Source organism: Daphnia pulicaria, chromosome 3 (genome assembly GCF_021234035.1).
Source record: "Daphnia pulicaria isolate SC F1-1A chromosome 3, SC_F0-13Bv2, whole genome shotgun sequence".
Lineage (NCBI taxonomy): Eukaryota > Metazoa > Arthropoda > Branchiopoda > Diplostraca > Daphniidae > Daphnia > Daphnia pulicaria.
Window position 1 is genome coordinate 9,237,370 of NC_060915.1, and position 27,899 is coordinate 9,265,268.

Consider the following 27,899-nt stretch of genomic DNA (forward strand, 5'->3'; position numbering starts at 1 on the left):
TCCTGCAATAAAGACTTATCTTCTTCCCTCTTGGAAGCCAAAAGGGTCCTGGGAGCTGTTGTTAGGGCAGGTCTCGTGCACATTTTTGCGGTATGGTTTGGGTTTAGGGAAGGGGTCGAATTTTTTTAGGGGGGGGGGGAAGGGGCTGGTTATTTTTCTTCGCGGGGGGGGGGGGGGCTTACCCTACGTTTAAGGGTCGTCGTTATGACTCATTTTTTTTTGTCTCGTTATGACTACGACGTCTGATTTTGTTTCGTTTTCAGTTCAGTCGTTAAGCAAACGACCTAAACAGACAAGAAAAACAAGGGAAACCTCTTGGTTAGCATTAGCATAAATATAAAATCAACCAAATTACCCATTTTTGTATTTACATTTCTTCGAAATACATAGTTGGGTAAATGCGCGAGAATAGACGGTCACGATTTTTAATTGTGAGATAAAATGAACCAGCGAAGATGCCAGTTTGCGATTACATTTAAGATTAGGCGGTAGCTGATCATATTCGAAGAAAAAAAAGTTGATTGGTCATGTTTTAATCATGAAAGTATTCCCATAAATTAGCTTACGGCTTACTACACGCGGTAATCTACTAACGGTACGATTAGGCATCACCTGGATCAATTCATATCGAAATTGTAGCAAGAATTGACAATCGTCTTTGATTTTTTCAATATGTATGCATACCAATTGTTTTTCATTACCACATATAGTCTTCCACAGTTCATTTTAGAAAACTTTTTCTTGAAACTTGAAAGCAATATTTTGTACTTTTTGACTCTGTAAATGCGGACAAAACAACCGAGAAGACTGTCCGACCTACACCAACGTTCGGTTGGCGATTGATAGTCTCTCCCACCGAAAACAACTTTAATTAAGGACAATAGATTGAAATAAAAATATAAATAAAAACCTAGCCGTGTCATTAGTTGCTGGCCTGCATCACCAAGATAAGACTTCATTTCCTTCACGTCGATAGACGGACCATAGATTGATGGACGTCAGACTTCAATTTTTGTCCCGTGTCGTGAGACGTCAGGTGCCTTTTCCTTGGGTCCTATCACACAGACACACAGCATTGAATGCAAAATATGGCTGTACGCCTTCCATTTCCAGATTAAATTTGGATACCGCAGTGATGTCGTGTCATGAGCGGGCATCAGTTTGACGTGCCCCAGACAGGTATTAGGCTACTTACTACTATACAAATTCTGGTGTACAGTATCCTGCACGGAAACTGGGACAGCCGCTAGGGGTTCTACGCAGGATACTCGTAAGAACCACCTAGCGGCTCGCGACAAGACTCAAGTGGGCGAGTAAAAAAGGTATTATATAAAATGTGTGACAGTCTGACAGACGGGTCACGTTCAATTTCGACCGCAAAGAGCGTGAAAACGCTCTAACCAATTGAGCCGTGCAGACTTCCATCGAGAGTATAAACGTTTAAAAGCAGAAATCACATTTTCATCAAGGGTTACACGTGACATATAGCTCACCGGTATGTGTGTAGTGAAACACAGCAGCATATAACCGTATATAGACGATGCACAGTTTTCCAAGAACGATGGGGAGGTCTTACATAATATTTACAACTGTCAAACAAGAAAGAAAAAAGGACGTCGTAAATCGGGTTGACTTTTCTTCCACCAAGAACAGTATCGTATACACATAGAAGGATATGTGACTGCTTGAATGGATGTATATATAATTATATATATATATATAGGTACATTTATGTTGGTTTCTTTTTACGACACTTGGAATGGATATCGTGATAATGTTGTGGGTTTTTTTCACAGGTAACTGGATAATCCTTTTTTTCCGGATTACAAAGAAGTTTTAGATATAGCCTTGAGAGGTTTGATGGTCAAATCGGCTAAAGATATCGCTTCGTCATGGTCTTGATGAGTCCGGATATCCAAATGCTCGGATTCTTCGCTCTCGCTAACGATCTGCCGTGAAAAGAAATGCGATTATACTTGCTGCTTGCATTGCAACGAAGTCCCCCCCCCCCCCCCAATTCGCCTCATCCCAGCTTAACCTGGTTATATAGCCTAATAGAATACCTTCTCCAGACGATTTGCAATGGTGATTGGCTTTGAACAGCACGTCCGTGTCAGGCCGGCCGCCGTGCTGCTGTTGTTGCTGACTGATTGATGGAGAGAGCCGGTAATGGAAGTGGATCGCGTGCCAGAGTCGTAGCTGGTGGCAGAGTTGTTGGGATTGCTATTGTAACACGCTATAAAGGGCGGGGTGAGAGAGCGGAGTCTGTAGTCGCGCCGGTCGCCGCCCGTCGACGTGATCTGAATCGAGTGAAACGACGTCCGCCACCCGCGCGTCGTGTTTGTCCTGCATCCATTCAAATGAAGAATCCTAATAGAGTTCTCTTTCATGCGCATTCTATATCCCCCGAGAAACAGATAGATACATCTTTGGTCGTGAGAAGAAAATTACCTCGAGTTGTTGGTGATGCTGTACTGCGACCAGGGCGAGTCCAAATTGTGATTTTGACGGAATCGCTTCCAGCGACGGGAAAGTTCGCCTCGCACCTCGCCGTTCATCAGGCAGTAGAGGAGGGCCACCAAAAATCCCTGCAATCAAAAACAGTCGTTCGTTACATCTTCTGAAATGTCGTAATAGGGACTTTGGCCGTTTTGATTGGATATCATTTGTTACTTGAAACGAAGCGAAAAGTTGGTCAGAGACGAGTAGGGCCACTTCGACGGCTTCGCCGAGTCCGTCGGCTCCGTGCATGATGCAATAGACGGTGTAATGAACTCCGAAGAGAGGCACCAGCACCAGCGTCGACTTTGCCCATTTCCTGTCACCCAAATAAGAAGAAAACCAATCAGTTGGTGAGCGATGGCCTTATCATTAAATTGATTATAAAAACTGTAGATATTACGTCCCAATCAACTGGGCGGCCGACATTCTTTCCATGCAGGTACATTCATGGAGAAGAGGGTCTTTTTTAAAAATCGGAGACGCTAGAACACGTGTGGCGTCAACAATTTATGTGTGTGTGCATTCTGATTTTGATTTATTGTAAGTGAATATAAAGTAGTGGCGTATAGCGAGTGCAGTGTCAGTGAGCGTGAGGACCCAGGCAATAGAGTGTGAGAGTACCTTTTGTCTTGAATGATAAAAGCTTACCTGTACCTGTACTTGCGTGTCTCTGCAGAAACGGACGATCTTAACTTTGACAGGAGCACCCAAGCAATGTGCAGAAAGAAAATCAAATTGACCTGCCAGCGGGAAAATCAAATTGTCAATCCCAATTTTTTCGAGATAAAAACTATAAAAGTGAGAGCCTTTAATACCAAAATAGAAGCTGTGATAGGACCCCGGATGAGCAACCAAAATATGATTTTGTTCTCGTTCGTCGTCCAGCAAAGGAGATTTTCAAAGATGATGCGCATGACAACCCACGACGAGACGAATATGAAGGGTAATCCTATCAATCAAATTTGAAAGGATTGATCATACATATGCAGCCTTGTAATAATAGTATGGTGGACATTTCGGCTGTGTTTCACTTGACACACGTCCGCCTAGAAATATTATGTACAGCCCTACAAGTGCAAAAGAAATTAGATTCTCATCCACGTAATAATAAAACACGTACCCCATCCGAGGATGATGTAAATGGTGATGGCACTCGAGTCGGTGAAAAGCGCCAGGAAAATTAAATTGTGCAAGTAGAGGCCTTCCATCAATATCCAAGAGTAATTGGCCATGATGAAATACTGCCACAAGCTCGTCACTAATTTGCACTCCCACTGTATAAAGAGGATCGGACACAATAAGATCAACACTCTTATCAAACCGGACGGAAATAAAATCGCCAGCTGGGAAATCATTTTATGTTAAGCAACAAAGAGATATACTGACGCCGCTCGTGCCGGGATACTGATGAAGGACGCCGTCGCTGGCGGCTTCGACCAGGGCCTCGTCGGTTGACAAGGCCAAGCTATCCAGTCCGTCGACAAAGAGGTTATCTCTGAGGAGGGCCATGAAGGCCCTCATGATGAAAGAGATGAACAGATGCATGTGGAGAGTGTTGCGAGGACAGTAGAGCTTCCTATCACCAGTCCAATCATTTATTTAAATTCATTTTTATAGATTGAAACAAAAAGATTTGGCAATTTTACTTGAACGACGCTAAAATGCAGAGGGCGATGAGCAAGGTGCCGAGGGAAACGCCGTAACCGACCTGCGATATCCTCCTGATGATTGGCAGCCAAGTCTGTGTGCATCGTCGATCAAAGGACACACAAGATCATGAGAGTCGTAAGGAGGAACCTCGGCGAGCAAATTGCGCAATAGATAACTTTAAAGTAGTAACTATAATATTCTTACCTCGAAGAGCGTCGTATTGAATGGCGAGTGCCGAGACAGTCCGCAAGATGAGTAATTGGTCCAAGTTCTATTTTCTTGGAGGTTAAAGTACCACGTCGCTTCTTCCGTGCAGTGCCGAGTCGCCAAAGCCTGTTGGTATGATATAGACGTAGTCAATTGAATTATCATTCATGAGGCTCCTTTTAAAGTTATGGCTGTGCGCAAACTCTCCCCCCCCCCCATACTTGAATTATTTTTTTGTTCTTCATTCTTTTATTTTAGTCCCGAATTGAAAGTCAATGGGAAACTTTAAAATTCTGCATAGAAACCGGAATTTGTCTATTTTCAGAAGCTCAATTTTTCGGCCTATAGTTTGCAAGGTGCCGGCCTTTTTTTTTCAAACATTTGCCTCGGCACCGGATTTGATTACGAGCATTCGTATCAAACAGAGTTGGTGGAGGCTCTTCCATAGCGCTGGTGGCCGCACCCCGGGTTGTCAGCAGCTACCGTAAACAACCGGATTTGCTGGCTGGATTCCGCCAACAGGAATGATGGACGAGAGACTTTGCTGGGTGAGCCAGACAAAAGTATAGACATCAAAATGCTTTCAAAACGGCCATTGTGTGACGCTGGGCATCAAGTCCGGCTGGGGAAGGGAAGTTAGAAAAGGAGGGAAGTCTTTTCTATGTGTCCAGGGATGGAGACGGGCCGGAGCAGCCGAGTAAATGACATGACGCGTGATCCGAAAGCTCCTAGATGACCATTGGCGAGCCTTAAGCAGACACGGACGCCCGCCGAGACGCGGAAAGAACGGAAATGACGCTGTACTGTCATCGTCCGACAGTGCGTGTATAGAGAGGAGTAGGTAGGTCGAGTTTCTCCGAATGCCGGACACAATAGAAGAGCGGCCAGCAGTGTCCATCAGTTTCGGGGGGGGAAAGAGGAGATTGCGATGTCGGATCTGACAAGATAAAAATAATATTAAGACTCACCAGGACGTCAAAGCCGTCGACGTAGCCCGGACAGGCCAGATGACTCGTGACGTTGGCCGGTGTTGGTGGCCAGCACAAAAGGCCATCCCAGATGCGGGGACATTCCTCTCCTATTTTCGTCAAGTATAAACGCCAATCAGAGAAGGAAGAAGAAAAAGAAAAAGAAATCAAGTCAAATGATCCTTATCCAATTGAACGCCATCGTTGAGTCCACAACAAACATTTTGATTCGACGATCGATAAAGGAATCGAAATAATTCAGAGAAAAAGAATTAATTGGCATTTGACTGAAAGCTTTCCTAGGCGACGTCAACTATGAATGATCGATAAAAAGAAAAAAGAACTCCGACTTCTTTTTTGTCGAAATCCGTCTCAGCTGGAGCGGATGCAAACTCACTTGATTAGACGTCAAGTCCGGATGAACGGGAAAGTCTTTCTTTTCTTTCCTTTCTTTTTTTTTAACTCGTTACATCATCTGGTGGTGACAGCCGTTATTTCTTTCTTTTATTCCCTCAATCATTAACGGAGAAATCAGTCCCAACACATTCAGTCAATAGAAATTCTTTTGTTCGCAGTCGCATGTGATTTAATCAAACGCGGAACTCTTTATCCGGTCAAAATGTCTCTGTACAGAGCCATCCAGCTTGTTCAATTCTTTTACACAGCTTCTTTGTCTATTCTATAGGCTGCCAAGAGCAGTGTAAAGTACGTTAGGAGAAGACTTAAAAGCGAAACGAGCGCTTGTCATTTACCTTTGAGTTCCGTGTCTGATGTCAACGACGCTTCCAAGCAATCGCTTTCCAAACGGTCGAGCAGGGCCGCCAATTCATGCATTGCTGTCCTTATTCCGGAATCGGTCTGCCGATAATTCTGCGATAGCAAAACAAATATCATCAGAAAAAGAAAAACCAATCAAAAATTGTGACAAGTATTATATATTTATGTATATAGGTTGCAAGATGGGGACGATCAACATGATACATATGGAAAGTGAATATTTATAAAAAAATATATTAATTTGCCCGGTTGCCATGGGTTACAAGTGCTTCAAATGCACTGGATGAGGCTTAATGCAAATCATCATAATGTAATCGGATTTTCTTCTCTTGGCCCAACAGCCCAAACATGCTCTGCAGAAGAAGAAAATCTAATTCAGTGGAACGGAAGAAACCAAGAGAGTCTGATCGAATGTGTACGAAAAAAGAAACTGATTTGTTTCACGACCGCGAAAGAGCTTTTTTTTTCCTTTTTATTACCCTCCTATAGATCTATAAAGGTACATCTCGTATTTTGATTGGCGGGTATTGAGACATGGGGATACTAGACTCGTCGTTATTTTTGGTTGTTGCTGATGACGAAGCGAGCGGGGGCCAATCGATTGGGGTTGATTTATTGCAGCGCCAGCTTCATTGATGGTTGTGCTGCTGGGCTGACAATTCAGAATAGAACGCCGGTGACAACAGAGCCAGACGGCCGGCCGGCCCTGAGGAGCAGGGTTTAAAAAATGACGTGTATAGCCATTTCCATCGGCAGCTGCATATTGCAGCTAGCAGTTGGCCGAAGAATATAAAGACAAAGTGGACGGGCAGAGTGACAAATCGTGTTCTTGTCACCTGACGCGCGCGTCAGGGAATCAACACTGCGATATCCATCTCTCTCTGCTGGAACTGCGCGAGGGTTGGTTCCGTCATACATTCACCGCCAAAGAGCACGCCTTTCCTCTTGGCCAATAATCGTCTGGAATTTCCAGCCAATAACGGGAATAACAGACAAGAGCCCAGCAAGTTAGAAGTGAAACTGACATGTCAAGCACATTGTATACTCCAACAGTTTCTTTGTCAATGATATTTCGTCGGCGTGACACGGGAAAAAAAGGCGTGAATAAATAAAAACTGGGAAAAGTATTTCAGAGGGGGGGAAACGGATATGAGGAAAGCGGACGACATTTCTTCATATCCCGGCCGCTCCTATATAATGTCGTCGTGTTGGTTTCTGGCAAATGTTGGCCTCCCAATATATTAAGGACTGACCGATCGCAGCTCGAGATTGAATGTTAGTCCGTGTCAGACGGGCCGTGCTGCTGGATGGCTGTCGCAAACGGTGTGTGGAGAATCGACTCCATTAGTCCCGAACAATGGGGGCTCTGGCTGGCGCTCCTTGTTGGGTAACATATTATGATTCCTTCCAGCCCATCCGACGCTTTCTTAAGCCTGGCACTATTCGATACCTTCGGCAACAAAGCGACGACACACACACAATAGGCCTGTACGGAAAATCCCTAACCAAAACGCAGGAGCACAGCCAGCCAACACAACAGACAGATCCACCGTTTTTGGGTGAGAGCTGCCACCGCCAACGCACAGGGACGGGTCTGCCTATAGAGTTGGCAATGGATCAATTCGGCTCAAGGAGGGATCCCAATGGGGAAAAGGATACATTATCATTCGTGTGTGCGAGATATTTAATATTGTCGCGGTATATTCCCGTCGATTTCCCAGCGGCAGGGCATTACATAAACCCCCACCACCACCATCATCACCACCAGCGTTGCTGGTTCAGTTCATCTTTAGTCAAAAAATTCGATAGGCCCAGCCCTTCGGCTGTCGTATAGAATCCCGCCAGTATGCAAACAAGCATCAAAACGGGTCCAGCACCGAGATCCGCACGACAAATATACTGTCGATATACTACGCCCAGATTTACACAGACTATGTAAACCTGCCTGGTCAATCCAAAGTGTCCTCTCGTTTGCGTAGATATAGTTGGGGACGGTGGAATATCCATTAGGCAAACACGAGTGCGTTTTCGAGACGTGCTCCCGATCGTCCCGGATCTTCTCTCACGAAACTTTGGAAACGACAACGAGATAAAAAAGTGGAAAGAATAAATAAAAAAAAAATTAAAAAAACATACCCTGGGCACTCTGCGAATAACTGTCAATACATATGTCCAGGACGGCGGCCTAGACACCATTACTTGTCTATTCCCACTCTATGGAGGACGAGCCAAAATAGCGAGAGCCAATATTTTCAAAAGGCATGAAACACCGTTACTGGACCACAACCGTCGAGTCGCTTGTTGAGCTCCCAGAATTTTTCATCCCACCCAGGTAAAATCAAGGAACGGCACGCGCGCGTACATATTCACTTCTTCTCATGCAAAAGTATGAGGAGTTATGGGACTAGAAGATTTCGTCCCGTTTTTCGTCCGCTGCCCTTCAATCGCACAATGTTCACGCGCAACGGGGGAGGGGGGGGGAATCAAAGCAGTCGTGCGTGATTCGCAACAATCCCGCCTTTTCGTGAGTTGTGCGTGTGTTTTGCGGGTTGGCTGCCTTCCTGCTGAATGTCGGCAGGTTCTCATTTTCATTTGTCTAGTGGCGCACAGAAAAAGCGACTCGATGGTTCCGTCGTCGTCGTCGTCGTTCCTTTTTTTAAATTTTAAATCCCGCGCACTCGGGGAAAATTGAGTTTACAGGATTTCCTTTGCTCCCGGCTCGTCTTCCCCATTATTTCTCGTATCTTAATAGCAGATAAAAGTGAAATAGACTGCGACATAAAGTGAAAAAACATAAAGAAAAAGAAACTCTCGCCACCCCCAAAGGCTCACGCGTTTTCCCCCTAGAATCCCGTGAATGCAACGCTCGCAGTTCCGACAATCTCCACAAGATTTAATTAGCTCATTATTTGAATCGCAAGAATAGAAACAAATATCTCGAGGTTTGTCTTTTCTTCCGTGGATAAGTGGATGCCCCAATAATTTCCCGCGGAAAACTGTTCAGAATCCCCCACCCCAAGCGAAAGTGAATTCATTTCTATTAGTATTTTCAAGCTCGTACCAAGGTAATACCGGTACCAACGAATAAAGGCAGACCATAGTCGGGAATGAATTCCGGGAGATCTTACAAGGTCTGACACATGATGACGTGGGCGTCGTTCATTTTTTAAAAGGGAGAAAAATACTTTGCTTTAAGGGAATAAAGCGAGAAAATCGCACACACATATTGTTGTTCAAAATCAATTAATAAAAAAAAAAAAAAGAAGAAGAAGAAAGTCTGGAAGCTCAATCCTCCAGAGAGATGAGAGAACCTATTAAAAATGTTGGAAGCCATTGAAGATCATTCCCCAAACTAAACATCCATCTATACTATAAGGCGGGAAGCCGGGAATGATATTAGCTGATGATAATAAATGGCTTTCTACACATTAGACGCATATTATCCAAACAACTTTGGGCGCTCTCAAACAAAAGAGTCTTAGAGATAGATCTATTTGCGTATTACATCTCTCGGTATAATCCCTTCATATCAAATTGGAATTGATGAGCTATTGATGAGCCTGTACCAAAATAGAAATTCCGGGAGATGGTCTATACTGAAGAAAAATTGCGAGCGATTCGTCGTGAGGCAATCAGATGACAAACAATGATAACAGAGGAGGAGGAGGACGACGACTGGTGGACAAGTTAACGAGCGGGGCGGTTTTCTTTTTTTGTTTTCTTTTTTGAGATTGGACGACCTGATGAGATATTTGTGCGTTCACCGGAACTGGTCGAAACTTTGCCCGGCAAACTTCTTGGAAACGACAACAAGAAAAGACGTTTGGCCAGCCAGCCGGGTCTGATATTTGGGAACCTCAAATAAATAAATAATAATAATTTTTAAAAATAAAATAAAAACGTGTCAGGGCAAAAGGGAGAGAGAATAAGCCAAAACAAACAGAAGGGGCCGTCATCATCACCATCGACTGTCGTAATAAATACACATTTCAATGTTTGCCTACCTTTTTCGAGGGGGTGGCGAGGGTAGTTGTCTTTTCTTTTCCCCCGGCCAATAATCAAATGGCAAAGACGGTGGCCACTCAGCAGCGTTGGGCGCTGATCGACCAAACTTGAGCCAAATCAAAATAATAATAATAAAAAAATAAAATAAACGGCGGCGGTGGTCGTTGAAAAGAGACTTGAGAGGGGCCACTTGTTGATAACGAGGCGACGACGTGAGCGAGAGAGAGAGCGGACAATGGGCCAGCGACAACACAATCCACCGACGGCTCAAGAAGCTTCAAACACTACTAGTCCTAGTCCAGCTAACGTATTAACTCTTTCTCTCTTTCTCTCTCTCTCGTGTGAATAAAAGGAGATAAGAAAAAGAAAAATAAATCGAAAAAGGCCAAATGGTCGCGTCCGGGGGGACGAGAGCAGAGAGAACGAGCTGACACACAACAGGAGGAGCAGCAGCAGCAGCAACAGCAACAGCAGCAGCAGCAGCTTGATGATGCTGACCAGACGCCGGCTCTTCAAGTCTTGTTCTAGCTCCTATCCCGTCTCTAGATCGACTTGTATAGTCTACCAGCCCCAGCACAGCATAGCCCAACACAGCTTGACTAAATGTTGGTCTGGTCCCGAGACTGCGCTGGCAGGAAGCGCATCGCTTCTCTCCAGAGACGCGCGCGCTTCCCGCACGACCAAGTCAAATAGGAAAAAAAAATAAAAAAATAAGCCAAAAACTACAGAAGCTAGGTCAGAACATAAAAGAGTCAACCTCTCTCCCTCTCTCTCTTGTCTGGCTAAGAAAAATACAAGAGAATGTGGGGGGGACTATTTTGAAGCGCGTGCTGCGCAATTCTTTTCGAAACCCGCCAGCAGAGCCGCCCAAAAACTCTTGTGCACAGCTACTTTAGCTTCCCAACCCTGTAGGGAATAAATAAGCACGTCTCACTCTGGCTGGCCCAGCCCTTAATAAAGATGTTGCGTGTGTGTCTTCATTTGGCGAAAACTCGTCAACGGCCAGCAGCGGCGGTCGACAGAGAATCAAGAGCGCGGCATTGGTGCAAAGACTCTCCCGTCTGCCCTCGCATATGCACCAACATATACTTAAAAAGAGGGAAATGCCGTTAGATCGTGGCCCAACTACCAAACAAACCACACAACAGCATTACATAATAATACAAGACGGAAAGAGAAGAAACCAAACACAATAAGAGAAAGAACAAACAAAATGACCGGCCTTTTCAAATAAGCTGTCAACTTTACAACCCCCCCCCACCAAAAGAAAAAGTTTTTAAAACAACAACAACAAAAGCATCACTATTTGCAGAGTTGTTGTTGTTTTATATCTCCCTCGTTTCCCGCAAAATATCCCGAAGAAAGAGATGCTGTTGGCCGGGACTTTTCTTTTCTTTTCATTTTTTGAAAAAAGAACGTTATCGACTATTCATTCCACATTGACGATTTGCGAGCGAAAGTTAAACGAAACTACCAGACTCCGCCCTCGTGATAAACCCACACAATCCCTCAGCCTACTATGTGGGTACTGTACTCTCTCTCTCTATATATATACATATGAGAACGCGAGCTTATCTAATTGACGTGAAACGGTTATGAAAGCAGAGAAGCTACCGCGGCTCTCATTCACATTATATATAGTTCGTTTTTCATTTTACGAGACAGCCTTATTCTCCGCTCAGTTTTGCTCATAAAATTTTTCAAAAAGGGAAAGAAAGAAAAGAATAAAAATAAAATAGCGGAGCGGCCAGTCAATAGATTCGAGTCCGCATATCGATTTTGTGTTTATATTCATTTTATTTTTTACGTCCTTGTATAAGAAAAAGAAAACCTCCAGAGTCTGATTCCTCTCTCTCTCTCTATATATATATTTATAAGCCGGCTCGAAACCCAGTCATCCGTTTCAAAATCCAAATAGAATAGTGTGTGTAGAATTTTTTTTTTTTCATTGTGATTGAGGGAATTTACAGATATATAGACTCTGTTTCTCTCTTCTATATACCATCGAAGATTTCGATGTTTTTCAATTTTATTTATTTTTGAAATAGATGTTTCACCATCGACTGCACACGGGCTTTTCACCTCAATGTCATTAGTGCGAAATCGCTGCGTCGTGGGCTTTCCAACGAAAACGCCACAATGGGACGCGCATTGGCAGAGCCTTGAAACTTTGGCCTATAATAGAACTTCCCGTGCACAATCTTTTCAAAAAAATAAATAAAAAATAAAAAATATATAAACGATGAGAAAAAAAAAGTTGGTTTAACCCAGCCTAGTAGTATATAATCTAGAGAGTTGACGATGTATAAATGACGTGATAAAAGATGCGCGTGCCGTTACACAGGCCGGCTGCTGCTGCCTGGTGACGGCATGGAAAGAAAAAGAAAACCGCACCACAAAATATTTAAATAAAAATAAGAAAAAAAAAATACGAAGCGTGTCGGCATAATAGATCCGGGCGATATCTATATCAACATATTTATAACGTCGTGAAAATATATATAGGAGAGCCCAGCACGAAAAAAAAGGGAGCTGGGCGGCGCCGGGCAGAAAATAAAAAACAAAAAATTCGGGGGGCCCAGCAGAGAGAGTTGTACACAGGATGCTGCCGCTGCTGCTGCTGCTGCTGCTGCTGCTGCTGCTGCTGCTGCTGCTGCTGCTGCTGCTGCGCATTGATGCTGTGTAAATAATGTAGTCGTGTAGGTGTTGATTATTGACTCAGCGTCACGGGGACGCTCGTATACAACTTTATTCTACACGTCTAGTATATATATATCCACCTTCCTCTTTCATTTATGCGCTTCTATATGTACGTATGGATGGATAAATATAGGTCGGGTCATACTGGTGTGTGTGTGTGTGCTAAGTCCCGGCAATGCCACGGGCATCTGGCACCGACTTGATTCCAATCACATGCGACGAGAGAGCCGGAATAAACTTTTATTTCACGGCCCAGAGAAAATAAAAATAAAAAAGGAAATCCAATAAAACAGAAATAAGAAATGACGCTGTCGTCGTGAAGGTAAAACACGGTTGCAAATTGACGCAAGCAGTTGTCGGCAAGATGGTGTGATTATGATGACGACGTAGACTCGAACAAAAGTTGCCAACCGTCGGCGGACCAACTCTTGACGACAAGCTTTTCATCACGATGACAAAGTTGAGATTTATCGCCTAGTTGAATTTTCCGCACTCCAGATGCGATTAAAAGATTCGGCGCAAACTCATTTTGCACCGATAAGAAGAAGAAGCTTACGGCTTATCTTTGCCCGAGGCTACAAGAGCGAGACAAACTGGATGTATACATATACACATAGGCCGTGTTAAACGAAAATGTTGCAGAGTCTACGCATTTATATTACGTGTTTCTCGGCAAATGCAAATGAGTGCACCCATCTCCCACGAGCGATTGAACTGACGCAATGCCGCCCCACCATAGTGTGGGAGCAGAAAAATCTTGATCCTGACGAAAGGGGGATGGATGAGACACCGGGGCCCCGGGATTATTTTCTTGGGTGGGGAGTAGATAGTACGCATTTCAAAGCCTCCTATATAGCGCTTGACGCGCATGTACTCACAGCAGCTAAAAATAAAAAAAATCTCATCCATAACTTAGACGAAATTAAACTCCTTTTTCGGAGAAGAAAAAAGGCAAATCAAATGAGTCGAATTCTTGCAACGAAAATAATAAAAATGAAAACTTTTTGGCATTCCTAAATCTGTGCTGCAGCATCTGTTAATATCAAGAGTCTCTCTCGACGAGACTTTTTGAATCGAGATCAAAAGTGAGTCATGGGCAATCGCTTCTTACGTACCAAATTTTTTTTATTTCCTTGAAAACGCAGAGGGGGATATCAAGGATGTACATAGCAGCCACCCCCGTATATATCGCCTGACTTGGCTCACGATAGGATCCCCCCCACCAAAAGTCCAAAACGCTGCTGCACAGCTGCGACTCTCTCTCACTGCCATTGGCCGAAAGATCAAAAGCTGGTGGGCGACCGTCTTCTCTCTAAAACGACAAAGACAAACTTAACAGTCGAGAGAGAAATGCTCATTAGTCGATCCTATTTGAGACTCTCTTTCTCGGATTAGAGATGCGTATAGACGACGACGAGAGAAACTTTTGACTTTGGGCAAGACGACACGGTCAAAGAGTCTGGGCGCTAATACGACTCCGATCCGGTCGCATTACAATTAGTCGAATAATCCTACAGCGCCCTATAACCAACGGAATTACATGTGTAGAGCTATTTAGTTGTTGTTGTTGTTGTTTTAATCCACCCTTTGAATTTCATTGGGTTTTGTACATCTTTCAAAAACAAAATAACAGGGGGTTAGAGCTCCTTATCGGCTTGGACAGCCCCCCCATGTCCATGCAGATGAAGATTACGCAATATCTGTCTCTCTCGGCACAATGCCAGTCAATAAAACAAGGTAGTTTCGGCTGAGACCATCGGTCAATCATTGGAGACAAGTGCAGTTTCAATAAAAGAAAAAAATAAATAAAAGAAAGTTGTTGTTGTTGCCCGATTCGATTTAGCGCGGGCGTGCCGTTCACGATCGATCAAGCGCCCAGCCGAGAGACGCCGAGTTTGTTGCCCGTAATATTCTTCCCGGAAGAGTTTGGTGGAGGGAGGTGGAGGGAGGTGGAAAGAGAATGAAATGGAGAGAGAATTAATATTTGACTGGGCTATATATACATAGACATCTAATACAAGGGTTTTGGAATGTGTTGATGGAGCATCGAACATGACAGAAACGTTTCATCATCACATTCACTTAAAAGCATTTTCAATCGTCGCTTTTCTCTGTTGCATAATAATAACATTCACAGCTTTCATCTCAACGTCTTGAAATCTCATTTTGACATTGGTACCTAATACATACATGTAGCCGGACCGGTTGTTGGGTATACATACAACACATTATTGGATTGAAAAACAAAACCCATCGCTCTTATCCTCTCCTTTATTCTACCCATAAACTTGAGTCGAAATTTCAATTGAAGCAGTTGCGCTGCCCGTCACAAAACGGGAAACCGTTTTATAGTGGCGACAAATTCAACCGGGCGCGCTCTTGGCGTCCGCATAGTTACCAACTCACGGCGGCCGTCGTCGTTGCGTAATAAGGTCCAAAATGTATTCCCACGTTATTTCCTCCCCTTAAGAGGTCGATGAGCCGAGCGAGAAGGAGTGGAATTGCGATTAGCAAACACAAAGATTCCCGAAAAAAAAACTAGATAGGCGCAGAGTCACGTCATACAATTAGTCTCATCTCCTTAATGCCCAGCGGCCGGCGCCGGCCTTGCTGTCAAGAGCCTTCGCATCCAGCTCCTCCGAGTTGCCGGAGATAATTGCGGTTTCTCCCCAATCTTTCTCTATAGCTCTTCACATCGCCCATCACAATGTAAATATGCCCATAGACAACTCAACAGTCAAACATGTTTCTAATTGGAGTGATTTATGTTGGATGTCTTCGACGTGCTGCCCAATCATTGGTTTCATCCTCAGCATCAGGTCGCGTTATTATCACAGGCGAATGCATTTTCTATTACACAACTCGACGGCAATACGGGGCCGTCTAACTGCTAGTTTGTTTCATTTTATTTTCCGCCATCGGTTTCCTTTTTCCTTTCTTTCTGGACCCTTAAATTGACGGGAAACGTTCTTTTTCTCGCCGTTTAAGTCTTTTTTTCATCGCTATTTAGCTTCGAGTTTTTCCTGCTTCTTTCATGTTTTACGTAAGGAGTCGGCAGGTATAATAATAATAAAACAAAAGAATTGGCTTTCTTAAGGGTCACCAGGTTCACCTTGGAAGGTCTACACCACCCGTGGCAACAACATCGTGTCGAATTAAATTAGGTTGGCAAATATATTGGGCGATGCTTCAAGGTATGCATGTACGTTGTTAAACCGACGGGAATATAACTATTTCATTAACCTGGCGAGCGATATTATAGACATTAGATACACAAGAAGTAATTTGAAGGAGGTCGCGGTCGGGAAAAAAAAGAATAAGAGAGAGATTGCCAAATAATGACAGATGGACTGCAGACTATAGCCGGACTGTGGCCAGATAAATATGATGGACGATCATGACATCATCAGCGATGATGTCGATCAATTAATTCGACTTCTTCTATCCTCCATATACACCCATGAAAAAACAAACAAAAACAGGATGGAATGATTATTCGCCTCCCAGCAGACTGGTTCTCCCGAGCTATTTGGCATTCACAAAATCTGGTTATCCCATCGGCTTCGACGACTACTGCATGTAACGGAGAGCGTAAGTGTATAGACAGTAATAGACGAACATATAACCCGTGCATAGCAAATAGAAACTTGTGTGTGTGTATACATCATCTATAAATATTCATGTACATTTCCATTGGGTTTATACGGCGAAAATTATTTGTTTTGATAGTGCATACTATATACGCACAAGATATAGCCCAAAGGCCCATATACGTCAAGCGTTGTAGCCGATATATATATGGCATGTATAAACAAATACACAAGTATGCTGGCCGATCCTGCAGTGCATATGAAGCTAGTGTGTATAATGCGTGAAAAAAAAAAAAAATAAAAATAGCAAAAAGTTTGGAGATTTTCGGGTCAACGAGTCTAACCCAAACACTGGAGGCTTTTTCCCGTTGACAAGGCCGTCAATTTCCCTTTCACGATACCAGCAGAGTGCAAGTTTTTGTCATCATTCACGATTGAATTTTCACTGGAATTCTTGGCTTTTGAAGAAAAAAAAAAGAAAATGACAACGATGAAAACTCTTGCCAAGAAATTACCGAAAATGAAAGACCAGACGAGTTATTCCAAAATCGCGCACCTTTCAACTCAAAATGGCCAGCTGGATGATTATTGATGGGCTCAAAGTCGCAAACTGCATATCAAGAGCACCGGCCAGATCAATCATTCGACATAAGGACAAGATCCATTTTGATGTTTTGTTTTATTCGCCATCCAGGCATCAAAACCGAAATGGCAGATGTATAATAATATACTTTGCCCGGCTGGACCCAAAAGCTTGGCGGCCGTGAATCACACAGACACACAAAAAAAAAAAAAAAAAAACGAACACATCGGTCCAGAAGCCTCGTCAAAGGTCAGAGCGATCATCAAACGAGTCGCATTAACTGGACAATGCTACAAAACAAGAGCCCTGGCCAATTTCACGGCTTGATACAATTCACAACGACATTCTCTCGGGATATAAAATGTTTTTTCCACGAAACTCTCCTCAATAAATATATGGCCGGGGCCAGATAACGAACGCGGTTCGCTGGTTTCGCCCGGATGAGACCCCCCTCAAATTGTTTCAATTCGCCCAGTGAAAATAAAATTTGGTCAAGTGATGAAGCCGAGGGAATGACAAAATGAAAAAAGAGAAATAAAATAAAATCGATGATGATTGGTCCGTGCGACACGGCCATCAAATACAACAAAACGTTACACACTTTTATGTGAACAACAATGGCGGGATATTATAGTCCTCTCTATACACGCACTATAAGGACGTGTGTGTGTCTGTCTATATATTGTCCTTCTATATCTCTACAGGAGCCCGATGATAACGCCCTTGTTTGTCCACGGCAATTGGCGTTCACGCGGCAAATTGGACGTTGCCCAGCGAGTAAACTGACCGCTAATCATCGTCGCCCGGCCGGAAACACAGTTTCGGGCACTATACATGTTCGCCGAACGACGAATAATCAACACTAAATTGATGAGCTTTAGATATACATGTCCCCGTGTGGGTACATGGCGAGTTGGAAGTGGGGGGGGGGGGGGGGGGGATAGACTCGCAAAAGCTACACGCCGAAGGCCGGCGCTGGGCCGCTTTACAACGATCAATACACGTCGACGAGAAATGATGATGATGCCAGTCTTGTGATGTGATCCATCACCATTGTCTTGTGCATTAAAGGGCGGGGCTCTCTTATACGTTGCTGGCCAAACTTTGTTACTTGTGTCACACACAGAGAGAGTCTGCTGCTGCTACCACGGGTATGCCACCTGCACGTCCTAGAGAGAGACGGGCAAGCAGTACCGGGCGAGGTATACATCAGATCCCATAGAGAGACAAGACTGATGAACGGACCAAAAGAAAAAGTTACCAACGGTATAGTCCAGGGTTGCTGCCAGTGATGCAACCAAAATAAAGAAAAAGGAAAAAACAAAAGGAAAAATCGGTCACCAGGCAACACCCAAATCCAATCTAATCATCAAGGAAGGACGCGCCCATCGTCTATTTCTTTTTTCCCAATCCTCGAATCTCTCTCTCTCTTGTTTCTTTTTTGATTTCCTTCAATTTTTCATCCGGTCCCGTTTCCACGGTTTGACAAAATCCCCCGAGTCCTCCACTGTGTCCCTCATAATAAAAGCATCCGAACAAAGTCTGAACGCCGAGATACGACGATGGCGAACGATTTTTGTCCGTCCTTTTGTCCTTTTTTTGTGTTTCCTCACTCAATCGCTCTCTCTTTTCCATCGCCGATCCTTGTCGTCCTTTAGATACTTTGGCACTTGATATCGATCGAACTTGTAATGGTGCCTCTATTGTACACTCACTTCCATAAATAACTTTACAGGCGAAAGCGCAAAACAACGCACCTGTGTTGGCTACAGTGGTGTACAGCCTTTGTTGTTTGTAATCGAGAGGGAAGGGTTAGATTTTTCTCAATGTAAGAAAAGAGAATTTTGGTTAAAGCCAACATTGGTGCGTTGTTTCGCGCTTTTGCCTGTAAAGTTATTTATGGAAGTGAGTGTACATATACGCAAAGAAGTGAAAAACAAAACAAAAACCAAAAAACAAAAGAACGGCCATCGATTATGAAATGACGGCCGGAAATGCATCACAAGTTATTCCGCATAACGGAGCAGTTGCAAGCTTTGCATCCGGAGTGGTTTTTTCTGTTTTGTTTTGTTCCCAGCTCACTCATGCACGGCAGGCAGGCACCAAGTCAAAAATAAAAAGCTAAACAAAAAAGAAGCCAGACAGCGATGAGGGCGTGTTATGAGAGAAGGTATTACACACAAGAACGTGAAGTGGTCGTGAAATGTCAAACGACCGCGCCAACCAAAGTCCAGCAGACCCGAAGAAAAGGCGCTAGAATTAATTCATGGGGGGGAGTTTGTGTGTGTGTCCTGGGCAATCGAAATGTCGGCTATCCGCGTACTACTACATAATACGTACGCAGACACACACACAAAAGTGAGTGAAAGGAGTCCAGCAGTCTCTACCGTTGACAAAAGAAGAAAATGACGGACGACGAAAAAGAACATGTCCGTTTTTGGCATCCAATTTTCCCGTGCGCGTGTTTTCATTTTCAGCTCTGTTTTATTTTTCTTTCTTCTTTCCCCAAACACCAGACATGGAACAAGTACGTCATTGTTGGACGGCTTTTCGGCAAGGTCGTAAAAATAAGGCCGCGGCTGCAGACTTGACTTTTTCACGGTATGCCGGGCAGCAGCAGTATAAAGAGCACAGAACACTGCAAAAACATATCATTTCCTTTTTTATTTTGAAATAAGACTCTGCGATATCCCACTATTACTTGTAGCAGAACAAAAAAGACGACAGCTATATCCTCGCATTTTTATTTTATTTTCTCCTTTTCCTGTTTTTTCGTGATTGCCGCCCACCCTGTAGATGTAATGCACTGTATACGGCCGCTAGGGCTATATAACAACAACGAGGGGCTACAGAGACGGACCAAAGAGTTTCCGTCATAAAACAAGAGACGCCCCCCCCCCCCCCCCATTCAGTCCCTCGGTGACGTCAAAGCGCTCAGCGTAATTCACGACGACTTTGAAAAACTTGGCCATCGCAAAAAAACAAAAGAGTTATATGGAATAGGGGCTACTACTACTACTACTGAAGATATGGAATCCCCTATTTTGCTATCTTTAGTTATTATATATTTTTTTAGAGAAGGGGGGGGGGGGGGAATAAGAGAAATCTGGAGATGTCAGCACAGCAATGCGAGGGCGGCAAAAGTTTCGGTTCGCTCGTGAAGCGGTAAACGAAAAGTAGAAAAGCAAAAAGAAAGAACCCAGCAGAACAAGAAAAAGGGGAGTGACTGAAATGAACATCATCATCATCATCGTCGCTGACGTACACACACTTTGAGTGGCATCCCACAACTGCAGCCGTCCGCGAGCGCGCGCGATTTTCAAAATGTAATTACTGTTTCTTGCGCAATATTATATTATGTAGACCCTATCGATATTATAGTCGTTCCCCGGCTCAACCCCAATCACTCACGAAACATATAGAGCTAGGGACGTGTACCCTGCGACTCTCTTTAAAAAGAAACGGCGTCTACTTGTGTACCCGACGCAGCGAGGTGATGTTTCCACAATGAGCCAATCAATCGATAATATTGGAGCCGTGCGTCGAAGTGAAACCACTTACATACAAATGCCGAAAAGTCTACATGGGCGGAAGAAATTTCTTCTTCTTTTTTTATGTGTGCGTATGTGTGGGAGTAGCCGGATGACTGGATCGGCATCTCTGTGTGAACAACATTGTGACGATCGCCATTTTCACGGTGCTGTTGTATTGACATCGAAATCTCGACGGTTATCACATCGTACGCAGCACACAGCACATGGAAGCGAAAGAAACGGAAGCTCGTTACAAGACTCTGACCGGAATATCAAAGTGTGTGGCCGAACAATAATCGCACCTAAACAGATGCTGGTCCTAGCTATTTCATTTTTGAAAGTCTTCTACAATTCGAATTCTTTCCGTGTCTGCCCAGATACAAATCAAAGAAGAAGAAGAGACCCAGAAGCTTGCGACACGGTCGCGATAAATAGCAGCCCAACCTCAAAAAAGCGCAGAGATGCTTCCAACAGATTACCAGCATAAATCAAAAAGTCCCCAGATTTGTTTCCTCCCGTCAGCTGGAACGCGATGCTGACTGCGCATTTTCTCTTATTCCAAAAACAAAATAAATATTTTCCCGTCGCCCTTCCCAACTTCAGCATTCAATGTTCGGGTATAAAAACCAGAATTGGTTTGGTTGTTGTTGAAAAATTCGTACCTGATGCTGCAGTGATTTCCCTGGCGAGGCACAAAATGAGCGTCAGGATTTTTATGAATGACTTGGGGCAGCGATTGGCGGACAGGAGCGACGACACTAGACACCGTCGAGATGCGCGAAAACATTTGCAGCAAGTTTCCCCTATAGCTCCTTTACTGTAACAAGAGAGGACCGTCACCAAGTCCCAAGTTTCTAGCGCACAGACGTGACAAAAGTGGGCGCGCAGTTTCTTCTTCTTCTTCTTTTCCGGAACAAAATCAACAAAGCGCAAGATCCCTACAACCCTAGCGCTGCTTCTTCCCTGAGAGTCTCACTCTCTTTGTGTGTGTTTAACACGACTGTTAGCTTTGCTCACACATTTTTCTTGCCTGCTGTGGGCTCTTGGGGCTTCGCTTCTACAGCAAGGGGGATCATCGCCATAAACCCGGGAAGCATCGACTGATTTGAATTTTACAATTTAAAAAAAAACACCCACACACCTGCCTAGTGGAAACAGAATAAAAGAGGATCATTGTGTGTAACCCTCTTTCCATCCCATTTGTCACGTTACTCCGCCAGAGTAGATTCAGCCAGATTGCTTTATATGTATTGTATACAATGAAGTGGATATAGCATTACGACGTCGTCTAGACAGCCACGTAAGATTCGAAAGCAAACGGGGCCCCGTTTCCCCTAACGACGTCAGTCTCAAAAGTAAACAGCAACTTCCTTCCTCCTCCACCCAATTCATCCGAAAGCGCGTCATTCAATATCTTTCCTGATCGAATAAACGCAATAGCTATAGCAGACGTTAGAGTTAAGCAGCCGTTCCAGTAGTAGTCTATTCTCGCCCTAGCGGACGGACGGAAAAAAGCGCTCGTTCTTCCGCTCCATTAAGTGACGGCCAATAAAAAAGAAAAAGAAAAGAAAAGAAAAAAAGAAATCTGATTGGTCCTCGTTGACTGGCCGATGATGAGCCAGGAGAGTGCGGAGTATTGTTACAATTCGCCTCCGGAGAACAACAACAAGAACAAGTTAGCCAAAAGACGTTGTCTCCGGAAACAAGACTAGCGAAATCCGGCCCGTTTTCTTCTTCTTCTTTTTCCTATATTCCGGAGATTCCGGCGTTAGCTTATCGAGTTACGCTCCCGTCACCATGACTATCTCTTCCCTTTCCCCTTCATTTTACTTCCGGCACGCCCAAAACGAATCTAAACACGAGAAAAAAGCCCAAAAGAAGAAATGAAGAAGAGTCGAATGTTATTAGATCTCATCACGAGCGAAAACAAATAACAACGCCAAACAACAATTTGATTGCACAGTTTTATTCCAATGCCCAGTATTTGGCTTATTCCTACCGTTTTTTCCTTTAGACATTTGCTGGACCCGTGATGGATCCACGTGACGTGTTGAACAAGACATCACGTTGCAATTCGTGTCTAAAAAGGTGGGGCGCGCGCAAATCATTTCGTTTTATCACTTTGAATATGATCAGCCGAATAAAGACAAATGAATAAGACGAATGCATCGTTCGTGACTGATTGGCCCTTATTGGGTTTGATGGGCCACGCTCGTTCGTGAGAGAAAGAAACCGACGGCTATTTCATTTTTTTTTTTATCCCGCCGTTGGTCTAATCGCATTTTTTTACGAGTCTCTATTCGCCTTTTAGTACATTGGGAAGATGAATCTCGTGTTAACAGAAGAAAGGCTCGGCTTATCGACACGCCCCCGCTATTACATAACGTGACAGGCCGGCTGTATTTCTATTTCCAAGGCGATACGCGCAACACTAAGTTATATTATCCTTCACCTCCTTTTGGTCTCCGACGGTTCTATATGGTCATTGGCCGTCGGATGGCAATCGAATCAATGAAAGTCAAATACATCAAAAACAACTTGTGTGTGTACAGCACTAGAAACAATGGCACACAGTTAATATTGTATCAATTGCCGGGCACATGGGTTTCATATGCCGCGCGGTGTGAGACAGAGAGAGGGAGAGAGAGAAATAATCGAATATATCTATCGCCTGCCAGATCGCGACGGGTCTCCCATAAAAATATACACCCTAACAGACTTGAACAGCACCACAGAGAATTGCCATAGGAGAGTAACCCGTCTCGTCGGAAATAACTGCGCCATTTTTAACGCCAAAGAGTCGGCGTGAACCTTCTGTTGTTCTTCTCGCCCATACTTATTTGGTTCCAGTTGCTGACCAACAGCAAACGAGACCAACCAAAATACATTTGAGACAATTCTCAAGGTATATCCGACACTCCCCCCAAAAAAAAGACAAGAGCAACTCCAACAAATCGCCAAAGAGAAAAAAAAACCCCAAAAAACACCTGCACGATGATGATGAGTCAACGCTGCACACACACGTATAATCTGGCAGCGTTCGGCCGCACCAAACAAGGACGAAATTGAAAAAGATATACACAAGGGTATAGAAAAAAGGGGGGAATATAAAAATAATATAAGAGAGAGACAAGAGGCAAGTTGGGATAGATAATGAAGCACGATGACCCAGCATAGCCCAAGCGCAGCCCCAAAAAGGAACTATCGCCTTTCCCCTGCTGCTACTCCTGAGCTGCTGCTGCTCATACAGCCCTAGGATCTAGGCACTTAACGCCACAGCAGTTATTCTAAAGGAGATTTCTGATCCATTTCGCGTGCTCTGTTTCTATAACTTGACTCGATGGATGGACTCGGATCACTCAAAGAAATAACAATAACATTGCCTGTATACGGCACGTCGAAAACAAACTTTTCATTCCCGCGATTTTTTCGACCCTTTTTCCGAACGGTTTATGTTGGGTGGGAATTTGTTTCGTTTGAAATCTAATCGCTTTCAGACGCGTTTTAGCCGTCGGGGTCGCTGCGACGTTGAAGTATAGAGTGGAAATTTGTTTGGTCGGGTCGTGAAGGAGTTAAGAAGAAGAAGAAAAAAAGAGAGTGCCAAAGTCGATTGTAAAAATGATGACTCGTATCGTAAACTCCCTTCACCTCCTACCGACTGGCAAGCGGCGCAAGCCATAAGACGGACAGACGGATGGACAGCTCCGGCTGACACTTATGGCGTTGCTGGCTGGATATATATATATATAAGTTATGTTAAGTACAACGTACTACAGCAGACACGTACCCCCCAACACTTTGTGTATACGGTCCGGTTTGTCTGGCTGCACGTTCCACTCATCCATCCAGCGTGTGTGCGCTTGTTGAGTCGCGTTATACCCTTGGAGTTTGGCTGGCTGGGCGTCCCTTTTATAGACAAAACAAAGTACTACGGGCACGGGTTATTATGGCCCGGTCGTTCAATGCCTCATTCTAATTTTTTTTTTTTTTTTTTTTTTTTTTCCTTCGTTCGCTCAATTTTTGTTTGAAATTTCCCGGTCGTGGTGGTCTCCGATTTCTTTCGTGCTCGGGTGGAATAAGATGCAAACAGCAGTAGAGAGTCGAATGAGCTCTTTCAATCACCATCCAATCACTTGGGCAACACAAAAAACACACTCGTCGACCCATTCAAAAATCCCAAAAGTCCTTATGTCTATAGTAGGTATCAGTGTATGTATAAATATAAGAGAGCGGTGTCGTTGAGAAAGGAGAAAAAGAAGAAATTAAAGAGAAAAGTAAAAAAGATAAAAATGGGAGGGAAACGGAAAAAAAAAAAAAAAAATTTTAAAAAGAAGAAAACAATAGATGGTTATCTCTTCTTTTAGTTGTTGGCGAGTTGAAAACGATACGGGCGGTGGCGAGTCTCCCGACGAGACCCCGGAGAGCATCGGATGGTCCGTCTTTTTTTTTTTCGACTGACCTAAAAAGGCGCGATTTTTTAAACTGATTTAAAAATTATTTTTGGTTTTGGTCTTGCCCGATTCGGTGGCGGTGAATTAAAAGAAAATGGAAAATCGAATTAAAAAAAGAGTTGACCGCAGACCAGCACAGACACACTTCCTACCAACTACGCACCTTTGTGGCTGTCCATTCGTGAGGCCACACATGAGACGGCCGTATATATCAAATATGTGAGAATTAGCTCAATATAACGCGAACTCGTCGGATGGTGTGTCTGTGTGTGGCGCTCGCAGTTAATTACATCAATAAGATGGTGGCATCGCGGCGAGTGCAAAGTAGACGAGACACGGTCATAAATTATCGACTCGAGCCATTTATTTCGATCTCAACCGGCAGGGCTTTCGCTGCTTTCGTCCGGCCAAATGTCTTTGTCGTACACACAGACTTGCGCTCTGCTGGACCGTTTGGCTTTACTGGTATAGTGCTGCTGGGCCTCCGAAAGAGAATGTTGGAACGCTAATGGACAAAACAAAAATCTCCCGAGAAAGGGAAAACACGCGGAGCTCAAGGACCAGCCAAAATCAGCAGCAACTCGTCACGCTTGTCCCTCCGCCATAGAGCCTATGCTGCGTTTGGGCTCGTTTCGTCTGTTTGACTTACACGCACCGACGTATATGTGGTCTACAGACTTTTTAAGTGGAAGGTTGAGACAGCAAAACAAAACAAAACAAAAAAGAAAAACGGCAAAGAGATGAACCGATGCCAAAAAGCCAAGAAAGAAATACAGAAAAGCCAAAAAAAAACCATGTCCGTGTTTTGTGCCATCGAGGCTGACTGGGAGAGCAACAGCTGAAAAATAAATTAAAACAAAAAAAATGAGAGAGAGAGTCCTGCTGGAGGTAGCAGCTTACACCATCACCGAAAGGATGGAACCCCCCCTTAAAAAAAAGAGTTGCTATTCAAAAAACCAAAAACAAAAGAAAAATATGGCAAAAACGAGATCTTATCGCCATAGAGTTTGGAGGATGACGAATCAACGTGGCCTCAGAAAATGACCCACCGCCTCATTTCCTTGCCAAATACAAACGCGCATAGCGTCGGCAATGAGAGGGAGCTGTGTCCCATCCTTTTCTGGGATGGGGGGGGGGGGCTATGTCAGTTGCCGGATGGCACGCGGAACCAAGTAAGGTGCTCCGCACGGGAGAGAAAAAATCACAATAAGACGACAATGCGGAGGGTCATCGAGTGTGTGTTTTGGATAATTTTCAAATCTAATCAGAAAAAAAAATCACATAACTTAATTCTATATTATCATCGGCCATTTCATCGGATCGTAAAAATGGGTGCGGATGAAAGAAGCCAAGATCGTCATCGCAGACATCATTCAACAAAATGAGCGGGGAAATTCCAGGACTCTACTACTAGTACGTGTCGTCCCCAAAAATGGTCACTTGACTCTATTCATGTCGGGACTCGGCTCGGTACCTCAACCTCCCCCCCCCCCCTTTTCTGTACGCCAAATGATTCATGAACAAATGCACCGGTCCATTACGGGCTTATTGCTGCGCTTTTCTTTTCAACGCTCCCCAAAATAAAAATTTAAAAAAAAAGCCAAAAGTTTCGTGGCTAGCGTGTTCAAAACATTCCGCGATTCTTTGTTGTTATAATCGCCATTTTGGGCATTCACGTGAGATGAAGGGGAAAGGAGAGAGAGAAACGGGAACATCAAGGTGACAGAAACCTTTTCTGGCAGGCTTTTAGCACTTCCTGTTGGCGACAGAATCCAATCGAAATTTGCTTGCCATTCAATTGAAAACAGGGGGGAAAAAATAAAAATAAAAATAAAATCGTTCCGCCGTCTAAATCAAACGTCTGATGAATAAGCCAACCAATCACCAGCCAATCACAGTGGAATACGACAGGCGGCAATGAGGTTTGCAATTTCCGACGCAACGATTTCCGACACAATCGATGAATAAAGAACCGCCACATTAAAGTCAATCTCAAGGATTTAAAAGCTGGGAAAAAAAGAAAAATATACAAGAAACTGCAAAGGCAGTAGATAAGAATTCTACTGGCGAGAATGGATGCACTGCAATTTGTAAAGATTTCCTCAAAAAAAAATGACTGACGTTCTACTCTAAGGGCGGCCAAAGTTGAAGGCGCGCATAAACGTGAATGGCGACGGAATACATCGCGTGAATATCATAAACCCGCACCGAGTATGGTCAGCAACAGCAGCAGCAGCAGCTCCGAGCCTGTAGTCTGTTAGTAAATCTATACGACTTTGCCGGGGCAGGCAAGCGCGGCCCATATAATCAAGCCCCCCAGACACTTGAAACGACCTGTACATGTGTTGATCGCGGCGGACAAACACGCCGGACTTACAATACTTTACAACACGTCAAATACGAGACAAAAAATATTGATCCGTAATCACTACGTACCATCAGCTGTGGGCGACGTTGTTCTGGGCTGCTTTGTATTAGTATACCGTCTCTCTGTAAAAGGTTGGCCAAAAACTTATTTGGGCTCTTTTACCTCTATGCACCTCGAAGCAGTTAAGCTAATGTTCTACTCAAAACAAACGAAAACGGAAGACCCCGGCTGGGTATTGCGCGCACCTGTTTGAACCTTAACACTCGACTGAGCTTGCACATTGTACATGCACGTTCCTGACGAACTCCCTCGTAGGGAGATCGTAATCACGAAAACAGCTTTCCTAGCGCACACTCTGTACACACACACACACAGCACCAGCAGTCAGTTGAACAAGTTGAACCAACTTTCTTATTTACGATTCCAAACTTTTGAAAAAAGATTGATACCAACCCCTTCCACCTTAGTAGAGCGTGCAGTATATAATACACATAGCACACGTCTATTTTCGTTTACCCGTTATTCGTCACCAGAGTTTTTGTTTCGTTTTTTGGGCTTGAAATTC

At 44.0% G+C, this 27,899-nt stretch overlaps 1 protein-coding gene across 4 annotated transcripts; it reads right to left on the reverse strand.

Moving 5' to 3' along the window:
* Window positions 1-349: 349 nt before the first annotated feature.
* On the reverse strand, window positions 350-27,518 carry LOC124329074 (secretin receptor-like). Of its 4 annotated transcripts, none has more exons than XM_046788045.1 (13): window positions 27,403-27,518; window positions 6,080-6,197; window positions 5,328-5,437; window positions 4,357-4,485; window positions 4,149-4,243; window positions 3,889-4,078; window positions 3,623-3,776; window positions 3,318-3,451; window positions 3,151-3,242; window positions 2,674-2,818; window positions 2,452-2,588; window positions 2,064-2,370; window positions 350-1,949 (listed from the first exon to the last, which is right to left on the reverse strand). In XM_046788045.1, the coding sequence occupies exons 1-13, from the start codon at window positions 27,403-27,405 to the stop codon at window positions 1,824-1,826; spliced, it is 1,740 nt and encodes a 579-aa protein (XP_046644001.1). In that variant the 5' UTR covers window positions 27,406-27,518; the 3' UTR covers window positions 350-1,823. The 4 variants fall into 4 exon arrangements, with proteins under 4 accessions (XP_046644001.1, XP_046644002.1, XP_046644003.1 ...); XM_046788046.1 differs by having other exon boundaries at window positions 3,157-3,242; window positions 27,403-27,517; XM_046788047.1 differs by having other exon boundaries at window positions 2,064-2,346; window positions 27,403-27,516.
* Window positions 27,519-27,899: the final 381 nt, after the last annotated feature.